Here is a 15,629-nt window from a genome sequence, read left to right as displayed (position 1 = left end):
CGAAAACCCCGAAATAACCACGCCTACGTTGCAACCCTACACAGTCTGGACCAATGGTTAGAGGCTAATTATCCAGAAGTTAGCCATAATAGGATGCTTGAAAAGGGGCGAAATTCAAACGACTCAGTAATGCGTATGGAGATGCATAATGCGGTAACGTAAAAGTTAGCTAGTTAGCGAACGCTCGTAGACTAAATAAACTTACTGCTGTATGTCATAGCTTTGGTATTCAAGACAGCAAGACCCTGAACGGTAATTCTGCCACGTAAACGTTAGCCTTTGTAAAATATCAACCTATCTTGAATCACTTTGCAAGTTAGCCTCACGGTCAGTTGAATAGGGCGTTGTGCAGACTATGCAATGAAATGCTTTTCTTTTTTTTTTTTGTTTGTTTGTTTTTTGTTTTTGTTTTTTTAAATCTTCCTGACGTAGTGATACATTGATCTAGACTACCCAGTTGTAAGAGTTTTTGTGTGGATCCTTATGTGTACTTACTGAATTGGTTAACAACCACATGGTATATTAGATTATCTAAAATTGCGTAATGGTTAGAGAACTGTATTTGTAACGTAAAGCTGTCTGTCTGTCGGTTTGACTACAAACAAATTGCATTAACACGCATTTAATCTGCTTTTTGTTGCTCCTCAGAAAATTTATCAGACTGCTGAGATGGACAGCCAGCAAAATGAACGGTGGCATGATGGGCACGACACTAATTTGGTCTATACGTCTTTAAATGACAAGGACATTTCAAATCCAGTATTGGGTATGTTGTTGCCATTGATGCTTAGCTAACGTAACTAGGTTCGCTGGCTTGTAAACTCTATTTCGCTGAAATGGCAACGGTCGTATTGAATACATAATGTTGCCGGATTGTCCGTAAAATAACAATTTAGGCTCACCTCACTATTCAGTTGGTGTAGCATCTGGGTGAATATGAATCATAGCTAAGAATGAATGCATTGTATCACTTAACCTTTGGGCGTTGTGTTCTGAAATACTGACTATAATATTTAGTTTCAGAAGCAGTTGCAATAGACACTCAAGCAGTGTCTTCCACGGTCTCATCAAATGTAATGACATCATGGGGCAACCAGTCAACGGAAAAACTACTGCATTCACCCCGTTTAAGGTAGGGTGTATTGGAATCTGAATTATTCTTTTATCAAGCCAAACTGATATGCCATTTATGCTGTGCATGACTGAATACAGTTGGGTGGCATGATGATGTGCACAAACTCTTGAAATTGCATGACTAGCCTTTTTTAACATATGATAAAGGTGTAAAGCCACCAACGAGTTATATGTATTCCAGAACTAATTGATTTCAAGTTGCAATATTGTCCTTACTACATAGTTTCTGAACCTTTTGAGTTTCAGTGGATAACTACTTTTGTAAAACAATCGAGAGGATTGAAAGTTTATGTTGCATTTTTTGTAATGCCTGCATACATTAGAGCTGTATGTGCATTTTGCATTACATTACATTTATTTGACAGACTCTTTTATCCAAAGCAATGTAAAAAAAGTGCATTTCATGGTCATAGATTACTACTAAACACAGGTTCAGTAAAATACAATACTTTCTTTGTACAGCTATTTCTAGCCAAGAACACAGTTTAGTTCACACAGTGAACTATTCAGACCTAACCTCTGCAAAGCCAACTAGGCAGAAGAATAAGCTACAGTATTAGGACAAATACAAATTACCAAAAAGTGCTGGGATGGGGCAACATGTAACAAGTGTCATGAAAAGGGGGGGGGGGAGATTTAGAGTGAAATATACAGCGTGGTGGTGGTTAGTCTAGGTATAGTCTGAAGAGATGAGTCTTCAGGCCACGGCAGAAGATGGGTAGTGAGGGGGAGGTTCGGAGAGGAACGGGGAGTTCGTTCCACCACTGGGGAGCTAGGGTGGAGAAGCTCTGTGATCCCTTTGGTCGGGTTTTGCTAAAAGATGGATCACAGAAAGCATGTTTACTTATGTCCTGTACCATGCATATTTCAGGGTTTCAAAGCACAAGCAGAAGTTTGCTCCAGGCTTTGAAGTCATTAATTCACCACCTGTCAAGAAGCCAAGGAGGTAATCATGTGCAGGACTGGAGTTTTGGCAATTTTCAAACATGCTCTAAATTGCAATGCACCAGTCCCATAGTAATGCAAAATGACATTCTGTGTCACTGGAGAGATTGTCAGATAAAATTTAAAAAAAGAATAATCTGTCCTATCTGTGGAATGAAACCTGCACAGATTGGTAGTATTCCAGGTGTACAATCATTACATTACATTACATTATAGGCATTTAGCAGACGCTCTTATCCAGAGCGACGTACAACAAGTGCATAGGTTTCAAGATGTAGAGGCGCAAAAGAAACACTAGAGTGAAGTAAGGATCGTAGTGCCAGAAGTGACCACATCGATCAGGACTCCAACCCTGTAGAGTAAGCATGTTCAGCAGCAAGAATCCTACCAAGTACAAAGTACAAACTAGCACTGGAATCACACCTAATCATACAAAACAATCCTACCAGATACACTAACATAATCAAATTATCCTAGCTAGGTACAATGAGCTGAACTATAGGCTAGGGAGGGGGGGAGAGGTGCAGCCTGAAGAGATGAGTCTTCAGTCTGCGTTTGAAAGTGGTGAGATTCTCTGCTGTTCTGACCATCACGGGAGGTCATTCCACCAGCGAGGGGCCAGGACAGACAGCAGACGGGAGCGGGAAGTGCAGACGCGAAGAGGGGAGGTGCCAAGCGTCCAGAGGTGGCAGAACGGAGAGGTCTGGCTGGTGTGTAGGGTCTGATGATCCTCTGAATGTACCCTGGTGCTGACCCCTTAGCTGCCTGGTATGCAAGCACCAAGGACTTAAATTTGATGCGAGCCATAACAGGCAGCCAGTGGAGGTCAGTGAGCAGGGGGGTGACATGGGAATGTCTGGGGAGGTTGTAGACCAGACGCGCTGCAGCATTCTGGATGAGCTGCAGGGTCTGATGGCGGATGCTGGCAGACCAGCCAGTAGCGAGTTGCAGTAGTCCAAGCGGGACAGGACCATCGCTTGAACCAGGAGCTGGGTTGCGTAGGTGGTGAGGAAGGGGCGGATTCTCCGGATGTTGTACAGGAAGAACCTGCACGTTCGACTCACCGCCGTGATGTTCTGGGAGAGGGACAGTCTGTTGTCCATCACCACTCCAAGGTTTTTTGCGGTGGGTGATGATGACACCACAGTGTCCCCCAGGGAAATAGAAAAGTCAAGAAGGTTAGAGGATGGAGCAGGGATGAAGATCATCTCCGTCTTGCCTGGGTTCAGCTTAAGATGGTGGTTATCCATCCAGCTCTGGATGTCCCTCAGGCAGGCAGAGATGCGAGCAGAGACCTGAGTGTCAGAGGGCGGGAAGGAGAGAAAGAGTTGGGTGTCATCGGCATAACAATGATAGGACAACCCATGGGCAGAGATTACAGGACCAAGAGATTGGGTGTACAGGGAGAATAGGAGGGACCAAGGACAGAGCCCTGGGGAACTCCTGTGGCAAGGGGGCGAGGTGCTGATACTGCACCAGCCCAGGCGACTTGGAAGGAGCGACCGGAGAGGTAGGACTCAATCCAGTCAAGTGCTGTGCCACAGATCCCCATAGCTGCCAGGGAGGACAGGAGGATGGGATGGTTGACGGTGTCAAAGGCGGCAGAAAGGTCTAGGAGGATCAGGACAGATGAATGGGAGGCTGCTTGTGCGGCGTGAAGAGACTCATTGACCGAGAGGAGTGCGGTCTCTGTCGAGTGGCCAGGTCTGAAGCCAGACTGGTAGGGGTCTAGGAGGTTGTTCAGGGAGAGAAAAGAGGAGAGTTGATTAGAAGCAGCTCGTTCAATTGTTTTGGATAGGAAAGGGAGAAGGGAGACAGGACGGTAGTTCTGGATGACAGAGGGGTCCAGAGTGGGCTTTTTCAGCAATCAGTTGGGTAACAGACCCAAAAAAGGCAACAATGTTTATTGACAGGAAGAGGTTTCATGCTTTTCAGCTGTGACTGTTCATTGTAAATAAAACAAGCACATAAAGCAGACGAGGGCTTAAACAGTGCAGGGAGAATGTGATTTTGATTTCCACAAGTTTGTCATACTTACACTTTGTAATGAGCACATCAGTTAATCACATTTTATTTGATTCATGTGAAACTACTTGGTCAAGCTGAATCACATCTAGTGTGATTTATTTATGTATACTTTACCTATTCATAATATCAATTTGTTGAAAACGCTTATATGAAATGGGCCCAAAAGCAGTCATTTTCATGGCTGATTTCTGGCAGTTCATGCAGCATCTGTTTTATGCAGATGGTAATGAAAAGATATCAAAGTGGGAAATTACAACATTTTGTAATTAAAAAACTTAAAAAATTATTATTTTATATATATATATATATATATATATATATATATATATATATAGTTGGGCCTTCTGTGATGGCAAAATGGGTCCATCGCTGCTGAAATAAATCTTTGCGGAATGGTCCTTACAAATAATATTCTTTGGCTGAATTTCTTAGGGCATTTCTCTTGTCCAGAGCTAAGCTCAATGCTTTATCAAGGGAAAATTGACTGAGCCTAGCCTACAGTTTTCTGTTTTCCATTGATTAATTGCTTGCTTCCACTCAATAGGGGTGCCTCCCTGAAGCACAAGAGCACAGAGGAGAAGGAGCTGGAGTACATTCAGACTCTTCAGAAGGAGGCTGCGCAGCACCGCAAGAAGAACAAGGCTAGCTACAGGGCTGCCTTGGCTGGCAGTGAGTAATGCTCCTATTTCCATGTTCATGCAGAAATATACAAACTGTTAGATGAATCATTATTCTCTTCAGCTTGGAAAAGGTTTTTGGAATAGATTTGTAAATTTTCCTTTTTCTCCCGGGTCTTTAACCTTTGGCCCATGCTGAGATCTCAAATCCGGGTTGGTTTCCGATCTTTTGACAAAATAATATTAGACATTATAATAATCATTATAATAATTAGACAAAATAATATTAGAGGGAAACCGAGTGAACTCATTTTTAAAAAAGAGTTGGCTGGGCTGCCAAAATTTCTCCAAGTGTGCAGTGGCAACTCATTCATGAAGTCACAAGAGATCCCAGAAGAACATCCAAAGAACTGCAGGCCTCGATAGCCTTAGCTAAGGTCAGTGTTCATGACTCCACAATAAGAAAGAGACTGGGCCAAAAAGGGATCCATGGGATAGTAGCAAGGCGAAAACCAAGACCAAAAAAACACCAATGCTCGCTGCACATTTGCAAAAAAAGTACCTGGATGATTCCTAAGCCTATGGGATAATGTTCTATGAACAGATGAGCCAGAAGTGGGACTTTTTGGAAGATGCATGAGTAACATTATGTCTAGTATAAAGCAAATACAGCATTTCACAGTACGGACATCATGCCAACAGTCAAACGTGGTAGTGGTAGTGTGATGATGTGGGGATTCTTTGCTTCCTTTTGTCTTGGACGACTGACCATTATTGAAGCAACCATGAATATAAAATTCTTGAGGAGAATGTCCAGTCGTCCACAGTCCTGACTTGAACCCAATGGAGATTCTGCAGCAGGACCTGAAGCAAGCAGTTCATGCTCAAAAACCTACCAATTGATTTGAATTAAAGCAGTTCTCTAAAGAAGTGTGGGCTCAGATTCCTCCACAACAATGGGACAGACTGATATCAAATTACAGGAAGTGTTTGGTTGCAGTTATTAAGCTTAAGGGGGGCAATACATTTTTCGAATTGGATTAACTGTTTTCATTAAACTAAATTATTTTTAAAAATGTTTTGTGTTTACTCCAGTTCACTTTGTCTAATGTTACATTTTGTCTAAAGATCTGAAATGATTCAGTGTGACAAACATGCGATAATAGAGAAAATCAGGAAGGGACAAATGCTTTTTCATGGCACTGTAACGTTAAACCTTTCTAAATGTTGAGTCTCTTTCGGAATTCACATCTGATTCTTTATTTGTGACACTTTCAAACACACATACAGTCCTGAACTTTTGCTATACATTTCTCTACAATCAAGGTGACATAAAATCCATCATTTTTGATTCTACATGTTTTCAGGAACTCCACGCAGATAAAATTGAAATTCATGAATAAAAAACATTTTCATTTATTCATTTTTTGGTTTTCAGAACAAAAAGAAATGTAGGAGATCCGGGATGTTAATAATAATAATAATGATCACAAAGACATAGATGAGCTCAGCGTTTCTCTTTCACAGGTCAGCCAGCAAGGAAGCCAGCAATGTCCACTACAATCCCTGTGGATTTCCACTTCCATACAGACGAGAGGGTGAAGCAACATGGACACAGCACCAGCCACGGGGAGCCAGTTCAGTTTGCTTCTCAGCTGCGCAGACACCCTCCTTCTCCTGTAAGATTTTTTTTTCTTTTTAAATAAAGCAGAAAGAACTTCTGTGCAAAGGAGCTTTAATAACAACCATTTAAGCTGTCCAGCCAAACACAAGAATACTGATGATGTTTTTAAGAAATGTTTAAGAGCATGTTGTCCTCTGTCCTCACAAAGGCAAAGACAAATCGGGGTTCAACGATCCCCAAGCCCTTCAACCTGTCTGTTGGCAAAAAGCGCAAACATGAGGAATCCACAGTGTATGTGCCCATGGCCCAACAGATAGAGCAGTTCCAGAAACGTACGCCACCCCGTTACCACCTACAAAGTGAGAAAATGGCAGAGAGAGGTAATAAATTTGCATTTCCTACCAGTTTTGGTAACTTTTTTTGGTAATGTTTTTTTAATATGTAATAGCTTTACAGTTGTCTCATGCATTATTTACCTTCAGCCAAAACGGTGCTAGAAAGTTCATTTTGACCCATTCTTGTCCAATGAGTTATTTCTCATCAGTCTTGCATTTATGACGTTGTGGTATATCTTTAAAAAAGTTTTTTTTTCTTTTACATAGATTTTTCAAATAATTTTTTCTCATGACTCACTTTCAATGATGAGACGGTCAAGGCAAGGTGCAATTATGCGGTGAATAATGAGAAGGTCCAGGCAATGTGCGATCCTGCAGTGAATAATGAGACAGTCAAGGAAAGGTGCGATCATGCATGCAGTGTTGGAGGATTCCTGGTGGTTTTTGTCCTTCCTCCGCCCAGTCTTCAGTTGTCAATGTACCTGAAGCCTTTGTTTGTCATCAAGCTGGTGGCTATTTCTAGACTTTACTGTTGTATATTATAGACCTCCGTGTCTTATCTTTGAACGCATAATACTGAGCTTGGAAATGATGGAGGCCTGTTACTGAATGCAAAGCATAGGTGTTGTTCACCGCCATGTCTTTGGTTTTGGCTACAAAGTTTGAGAACTTTGTAATGGGCGAGAAATGAGCCGTCTATGTTTCTGTGGTGCTGAGCATGTGCATGCGAGTGTTTGCTGTGCTAGATCTTGCATAATGAGCATGGAAACGTTTCATTAGGAGACAATCCCTAACTTAAGTTTGCATGTGTGTCTGTGCGTGCATATACTGTGTATATATAGCTGTGCAGGGCTTTTCCTGGCTCAAAATATGGCTGAGGTGCTGACTTTGTATGACAGCTTTACTGCCACCATCCACCCGATGCATTGTCTCCCAATATTCAGCTAATTGTAAAGTTCTGGTCTTCAATAGACCACCTCAATGCATTGAGATTTAGCCTATAAAAAATGAAACGTGTGACTAAAATAAAACTTTTAAAAATTGGAACACTTCAAATGGTTATTTATGGGTTAGGTATTGTCTGTGCCAGAATTGGGGGGGAAAGTTCTTATGGAATTAGGCCTATGTCCAATTCTGAATTATGTCCATAACATAATTGAAAAGCCCCGCTTTGTATTTTCATTTCCAAGTTAATGTACGCACTTTCTGACAATTTAAACTAAATTTGACTGCAAAGTCAATTTCATATTCAATTTTCAAAGAAAATTGTATTAGTATTACTGTCACACCACCTGAGAGAATAGGAGAATGCTTGCCTCAGTGCCTGCATGCAGCTGCGTAGTCACAATGAACAGTTTCTACGTGTGGTCTGGACTTGTGAGTAAGTGCACACATTTTCACAGCAAGTTCTTTGTTAGTAAAACATAATGGATGCATGGATGTCGGCGTACGTACAATTTATGATCAATAGGAGGCATAGCAAGATTTTATAAATGACACCCCAGGAGAGATGGATGTGAAATGTTACATTGTATTTCTTTTTTTTTTCTTGTACAATACTTTGTTTAACTCGGTGCCTCTGGGCGGTTCTTCTGGTTAAGGCACCAGTCTAGTGCATTCTGGCTCGTATTAGCGCGTGGATGAGCTCCACAGCCTGGGATCAAATTTCCACCAGGCCAGTGTCAACTGGCACCCGTAGCCCCACTAGGCAGCGCGTAATTAGTGGCAGTGTCATCTAGGCTTAGGGAGGGCTCCATCCATAGGGATCTCCATCTGCATCGTTCTCCAGCCACCCCCATTGGTCAGTCGGGCACCTGTAAGTCTGCCTGTTAGGCTGCACACGAAGCGTCTTCCTCTGATTCATCTGTGCACAAACCTGACTTGATTACTGCAGTGTGGTAAGACTGGCCCTTGATGTGGCGTGCTTTGGAGGAGATCATGTGCTCGTCTGCACTCTCCCAAATCGATAGGTCAGGGTCCAGTCATGAGCTGGTGCTGATATACAATTGGGTATTCCAATATGTTAGGAAAAGAGAAAGTAAATGTAAATTATGTTTAGTATGGTTGATGCTCTTCTGCCCTAAGGTCCATCCCCACGGAAGACTGGCAAACTGAAGATCACCAATCCAAAAACTCCACGGCTGGTGACAAAGCAGAGGAGCCGGCCAGTCTCGGTGAAAAGCAGCGAGGAGATAGAGGCTGCGGAGCTTGAGAAGATCCAACAGTGAGCACTTCTCCCTTATTTTAAATGCAATGGTGGTATTGTCCAGTGTAAAGGGGGGCATTATAGTTTCTACTGTTTTTATTTGACCAAAGCTCTTATCTAGAGCACAAGTAAAATGTAGCCTATATCACAGGACAAACAAAGACTTTAGTAGCAGCAGTTCTTACCTAGGTGGCACAGTACTGACTCAAGAGGCACAACCAGAAATTTAACATAGAGGAGAAAAAAGGGGATCATAGATCTATTCATTTATTTGTTGCAAATGTGAGTATAGAACTGCCAGCAAAACAGTTGCACTTAACATGACCATTTCCCTGGAAATTATAGCTGATATATAGGAATGCTGTGGCAGTTGTTTTGATATACATAGTTTAATCTATAACTTATACAGACAACTTTCACCATTATACTGTCAGGTCTATTAAACTCTTCAGACTTATCAATTTTTGTCATATAAAGTGCTTAACTAAAATTGGCTAATTTGGATTTGACAGCACTATGGGTAAGGTTTACAGCACTATGGGTAAGGGTTACTGCACTGCCTGCTATTCAGTTTTTTGTAATGTTTACATTTACAGTCATTTAGAAGGTGCTAAGCATTTGATCCTATACGAAAAAGCTTATGACCCAGCTTCTCATATTTCACTCTTAATCTCCTCAGGTATAAGTTCAAAGCTCTGGAGCTGAACCGAAAGATCCTGGAAGGTGGCGAGCTGCTAAAGAAGCCGTCGGCAAAGGAAGCAACCCAGCCGGTGGGCTTTCAGCTGGAGGTAGAGCGTCGGCTGCAGGAGCGGCAGGCCGGAAGGGCCCAGGAGGAGCCACAACACCACAGCTTCCAGCCCAGGCCCCTTCCTGCCAGGATCTTGGAGGAAGTGGTTGTATGTGCCTTTTTTTTTTTCATTCTCTGCTCATGTCTCGCTGGCATGATGGACTGCAATTTATTTTATGCAATGGTAATACATGCTTACTGTGCTGTAAAGGGAAAAGTTTGAAAGAGAAAAAGGGCTTTTTTGGTGTAATAGTTTGTTTTGGTTTGTGTTTGGGGTGTATTCATACCAGGCTGAATTTTTTTTAAATAAATAAAAAAACATGTTAAAAATAAGTGGGGAAAAAGTACCATTACGTCTCTCTGTTTAATATCTGGATTTGGGTAATAGCATCCTGTCATCAAACTTTCCATTGAGTGTACATTCGTTGTTTCATGCCATTTTGCTTGGCTATTCCAAAATGGCATCATTCGCATTTGGCATCCAGCTATTACAACTGGATATGTAAAGGCCTTCACTGCCTTGGATAAAGGCATCTGCTTCTGAATGCAAGTAAAGTGAGGAGCTGTTACCAGGCACAGGAACTTCAGTCCACATTCATGGATTGCTTAATGTGCATGTGTGTTAAAGGTTTCATGCAATTTTAAAAATGAGCAGCATTTCCTCAATTAGTTCAGTGTTTAATCAGTCCAGGTCCTCCCTGATGGGGCAGTATTTTTATGGTTGATCACTGAGCAGACCACCCCCCACTTTCATGTTTCTCAGGGTGTCCCAGAAAAGACCGTTAAAAATCCCACTGTGCCAGAATCCCCTGCCTTTACTCTGAAAAACCGGGTGCGTGTGAAGCAGAAAGTGGAGGAAGTGAGTATGCACATACACCTGTTATTTTATAACACCTGTATTGTTTTTATCCAACTGCTGACCCAGAGATTTTTATTGATACTTTATTTATAATACCTACTGAAGACATAAAGATACAATATGTTCTGTGCAATATACCGCAATGATAATGATCAAAATGCAATAACTGTCACCGCCACCGTGTGCATTGCCTTTATTTTTCCCGAGTGACCTACAAAGCCATCGTGGCTAAATGTGAATCTAATCACTTTCAGTAACTGGCTTTCCAGTATGAAACTGAAGTTGGTGATGAGCAGCCATTTACAGTCTGCTCTGTATGCTTCAGGTGAAACCTGTTCCATTGAAGGCCATCCCTGTACCCCACTTCGGCCTGCCCTTCCAGCCCAAACCCGTGGAAAAGGGCCAGGCAGAGGTGTGTCCCTTCTCCTTTGAGTCACGAGAGCGTGAGAGGCAGGCCCTCAAGGAAAAGAGGCTGGAGGAGCTGCGACAGAAAGAGGTGTGACTCTTTACTCTTAGATTTTCTTATTCTGGACAAAAACTTTCAAGAGTTCACACCTTGAAAGAGCTGCATGCATATATAGAGTTCTTTTTTCCTGTGCCATGACAAAATATTCCAGGTTGCTTTTCAAAATGATACTGTATCATGCTTCTCTTCCATTTTACTGCTGTGGTGTTGTAGCGCTATACCAACAGTGAATTCCAGATTTATCAGCATCACAGTGACAACTGTAGCAGTAACATTGAAACACATTGAGAATTTTTTTTCCATTATAAGAGAAGGTGATCAAAAGCATTTAAGTGCATCAGAATTTTAAAAATGTCTTATTATTTTAATTGGGTTTCATTCATAGTATGTGTATTAATTAAAATGGTTTTATAGTAATTCTTGTTTCAAGAATTTCCTTAAAACTAGACCATGATCACAGGGAAGTACTCACATTCCAAGCCCTTCCGTTTTCCATTTTGGAAATGTCCTTTGTCAGATTCCCAAGTTCAAAGCCCAGCTTCTCCCTGACTTCAGTGAGGTGTATCTGCCTGAGAAGAAGGTGGCTGCCCCCACAAAAGTTGAGCCCTTCCGGCTGCTAGCTGACCAGCGAGGAGCTACCAAGAGTGACCGCTGGGGACAAATGGTGAGTGCTTCCAATCCACTGCCTTCCTCATACCCTCAGAGCTTCTAGGTTTTGTGAGTCATGAATTACAAGTTCCTCAGACATAGGACATATTCAAGTCATCTTGAACTAGGATTTGTTTTTTTTTTTGGCACGGCCTTGCTCTTAGCATTCTTAGCATGTTTCCCTGTTGTTCATGGTGTGACATTTCTGGTGCTTGCAGTTCCCTCCTTAGCATTATTCCTGTGTGTCCTAAAGCCTGTCTGCCTATGTCTACAGGTTAAGGATGAGCAGAGACAGCAGGAAGAAGCCACATCATTCAAGGCCCGCCCCAACACAGTCACCCACAAGGAGCCTTTCATGCCAAAGAAAGAAAATAACTCCGTCTTTGGTAAATCATGGTCGGTCATTCTGTCCAGAAGTTTTGATGCGCTCCCCTTTCAACTGACACTTTTGCGTGTGTGTGTGTGGCAGATAAGCCAGTGCACTTTCCAGATTTGTCAGGTTGTTGGTTTTCATTCATTCATTCATTCATTCATTCATTCAGTTTTTCCTCTCTACTGCACACCTCCTCATCCTTCTCTGAGCTTAGTATCCATGTTTAATTCCTCAGTGCCTCAGGGCTTCCAGCTGTCGACAGAGCGGCGTGCTCAGGAGCGGCAGGAGTACGAAAGGGCACTGTGTGAGAAGGAGGTGCTGTGCGCCCGTATAGAGGAGGAGCGGAGGAGAGAGATGGAGATGAAGGAGAAAGAGGAGATCACTGAACTCCGACAGCAGCAGGTAAAAATGGCATGACTACTCTCCACAGGCAGAAAGTATGCTTTTTCACTAGTGTGAGCTTAATGGCTCATTTTCAGTTTAATTAAAGGTGCAGTATGTAAGCGTGTTGTGGAACACCTTTGTTAATATTTGGTTAAATTTAGGCTACTTCACATCCTGAGAGGTATCGATAAATTGAAAGGCCTTTAACAACCAATCAGGATAGCTCTCTCTTCTGCCTGCCTGTCTGTCAAACATGTTGCACATTCACAGCACTGCCAGAGCAAAGCTAGTCCTCCAAATGACTTGAAACTTCAGTACTACCTTGTCATCTTACATTCAAAATGCTTCAAAACTATATTTTACATTGAATTTGACATGAAGACATTCAGATCATGGAAGCAAAGACATTTTCTGAATCAGAATTAGATTAAACCATAAAAGCAGCTGAGGTGATTGTGTGACTGGTGACTATAGGTTGGCTGTCATTTTACATTTAAAAGCCAAGATATTCTTCTGCTAAAATAAGATGAAATCCTAGAACAGCCAACAGTTGACATTTGTGACATAGACATTGATTAAATGAAATAGGCCATAGCAACTTCCAACTGATTATGATAGAATTGGTCATATAATGTCTTCTCTCTCCAGTACGTATGTAGATGTCAGGCAGTGCACATGCATGTGTTTGGAACTTTGGAAGGAGATCTGAAGGGAGGGGGTGGAACTTTTTTTTTTTTCCCCCAAAATCTAGCTCTCTTGCTTGTTTCTTCAAACTTACATACTGCACCATTAATACAAATACTTTCCAGTTTGTCTGTGCTTTAACTTTGTGCAGTTTTCCATTATTTACAAAGAATATTTACACTTTATAAACCTGAAAGTTTCGGATTGCTGTGGGAACGGGGGAAGGCTGTCCCTCTCTGCTCTCCTGACGCATGTCACATCTAACTCTAAATGTGCTTTCTGCGTTGTGGTCTGTTGTGACCAAGAAAAACTCATCCCAGCTGAAGTGTTCAGATCCTCTTCCTTATTTCCCCCGCAGATACACAAAGCACAGCCTGTGCGTCGCTACAAGCCGGTGGAACTGAAGAAGAGTGAGGAATCCCTCACCATCCCCCAGTCCCCAAAGTTCTCGGACCGCTTCCGTTTGTGAGCGTGGCCTAACGCCTTGAGGCTTTACCAGACAGAACGCTGGTGTGCCCCTGCATCGATGTGAAGGCTCCAAGTTAAAGATAGAGTTATTACTGCAGATTACAGCCAATTTGTATAGTTGTCCTAATTCAGTAGAAAAATAGTGTTGTTAGTGGCACAGCTATATCTATGTTTCTTCCTTTACTCATTCTTTTTTGCATGTATGCACTCATTTGAATATCTCACTATTTTGCCTCACAACTAATTTCTGCAATTTCTTTACATTTCACTCTGATCTGTCAGTTTTCATTGTTGTGGACATTACTTTTTTTCCAGACTTAATAAAATAGATATCAGTTTAATGAAGGCACCCTACTGTAAAATCATGTATTTTTCTTCCTTAATGAAAACAGAACATACACATTTGCCTTGAAGGATAAGCAAATTGTTTGAAAAAACAAACAATAGAAGAAACTGGTTGAAAGTATGGACTCAGAGAATCACTGATTTCAAGATTTATTTCCAACTTAAGATCAAGAATGAACAGTTTCTGAAGTCTAAAGGTTATGTTCAAATTTTTGTTTGGTTATTTGGTATTAAGCTAAATAATTAATATTTGACAGCTGCTGAAATTAGTGAATGTCATAAATTATATCAATGCTGTAAATTCATAAATTTGCATATTCATGATTGACAAGTTCTTTTTATTTTTTTCATATTGTAAGAACTTTTCAATACAGTAAAAATAAATGTCTTGCTTCAAACCAGTGGTGATAGGGAGCTTGTTAGGGACTTGTGTCAATGCTAAAACAGCTGCCTAATACAGCTGATATTGTTGCCATTAAGGCCTAATGTTCACTTGTTTGCCTGCTGTCACTCTATGGCATTGGCAGCCCAAATAGGCATAATGTTACATTACTGGAATAACTGAAATCTGCTAATGCAAAAGAGGTAGTGATATCAGAACCATAGTCACAATCCATTAACATTGCACATTTGCTTGTGTGTTTATTAATCTTAAGGAATATAGTCAAGGAATAATATCTACTATTATCTGTTTCCTTAAATGTTTTTCATGGGAAAAAATCTCAAGCTTTTATATACCCAATTCTTTATGTAAATTGTTTAGATTAATTAGCACATTAATAAAATAATTGATTGATCACTCTGTTATAAAATAATCTACAGTAGCAGCCCTAGAATATTCAAAAAAGGTATGGATGTGCATTGTATGGCAAAATGTACACTTTGATGTAAGATAATTTATCACTTTAGACAGAAGTCAAGAATCTTAATCCCTGATCTTAACCTATGTAGCGACTGGTTTCAAGATTTGCAGGACAACATGTTGCAGGAGAGTAGCCTTTAGTGTGAACCAAGCCATTTACTCTTCTTTAAACTGAACAAGTGGCTAGATATTCTTCAAAAAGGAGCACTTTCTGTATGCTTATATTACTGAAAGTCAACTGAAAGTATTCTTGCCCTTCAGCCAATTTAAACAGTTTCACTGCAAAGATTGCTTTCTCACTTTCCTTGCATTTTGACAGCCCAAGTGACCACCTGTCTACTTCAACTGGTTTTTTTTTTTGGGGGGGGGGTTTTTTTAATAAGATCTGTCTGACCAGAATGTGAAGGGTTTTAATAGAAGGCTAAAAAAAACTGTTCAGTTAGATTATCTTCCACACACGAAATGACGGGATCTTATATCACGGTCTGTAACCAATAACCAGAGCTAAATGTTTTTAACCTTTCAAGTAAGGCGTCTACTAATCCCCCCCTCCCCTCCCCCAGGGAGGCTGGGGTCGGTTGACACACAGCTATTTTATGGTACTTTGTAGGTCACAGACACAAATGTAAAATCAAAATGTTTGTTTTCTTGAACTGCAGTCATGTATCATGGAAAAACATCTGCAATTTACTCACTTTTTTGTGAACACAAACAAAATCAGTTTTGTGGTATTAAAAATAAAAAAAGTCTTTACACTAAAATAATAAATAAAACTGATGTTAGAAGTATTGCAAATGTATTACTTCCAGTTAGCAGAGTTGGGAATATGCTATATTTTGATATATGATTTGAAAGTGTGAGTGA

The 15,629-nt window shown here is 41.1% G+C and overlaps 1 protein-coding gene across 1 annotated transcript; it reads left to right on the top strand.

The window, feature by feature from the left end:
- Positions 1 to 93: 93 nt before the first annotated feature.
- Positions 94 to 13,912, top strand: LOC135234042 (targeting protein for Xklp2-like). Its single transcript, XM_064298156.1, has 15 exons — positions 94 to 252; positions 649 to 766; positions 1,018 to 1,132; positions 2,006 to 2,080; positions 4,652 to 4,776; positions 6,252 to 6,403; positions 6,557 to 6,728; positions 8,769 to 8,907; positions 9,569 to 9,785; positions 10,440 to 10,535; positions 10,861 to 11,031; positions 11,519 to 11,665; positions 11,924 to 12,035; positions 12,258 to 12,424; positions 13,449 to 13,912. The coding sequence occupies exons 2-15, from the start codon at positions 670 to 672 to the stop codon at positions 13,557 to 13,559; spliced, it is 1,896 nt and encodes a 631-aa protein (XP_064154226.1). The 5' UTR covers positions 94 to 252; positions 649 to 669; the 3' UTR covers positions 13,560 to 13,912.
- Positions 13,913 to 15,629: the final 1,717 nt, after the last annotated feature.

The sequence above is a fragment of the Anguilla rostrata genome, chromosome 11 (assembly GCF_018555375.3).
Source record: "Anguilla rostrata isolate EN2019 chromosome 11, ASM1855537v3, whole genome shotgun sequence".
In the NCBI taxonomy this organism is placed as follows: domain Eukaryota; kingdom Metazoa; phylum Chordata; class Actinopteri; order Anguilliformes; family Anguillidae; genus Anguilla; species Anguilla rostrata.
This window is presented reverse-complemented; position numbering and strand designations above follow the sequence as displayed.

What these genes read in the sequence shown, in the direction of transcription:
- LOC135234042 (XM_064298156.1), top strand. Translation starts at nt 670, where the DNA reads ATGGACAGCCAGCAAAATGAACGGTGGCATGATGGGCACGACACTAAT. An exon ending in GGATCTTGGAGGAAGTGGTT is followed by an intron (nt 9,786 to 10,439) that starts GTATGTGCCTTT and finishes CATGTTTCTCAG; the next exon opens with GGTGTCCCAGAAAAGACCGT. An exon ending in GTGACCGCTGGGGACAAATG is followed by an intron (nt 11,666 to 11,923) that starts GTGAGTGCTTCC and finishes CTATGTCTACAG; the next exon opens with GTTAAGGATGAGCAGAGACA.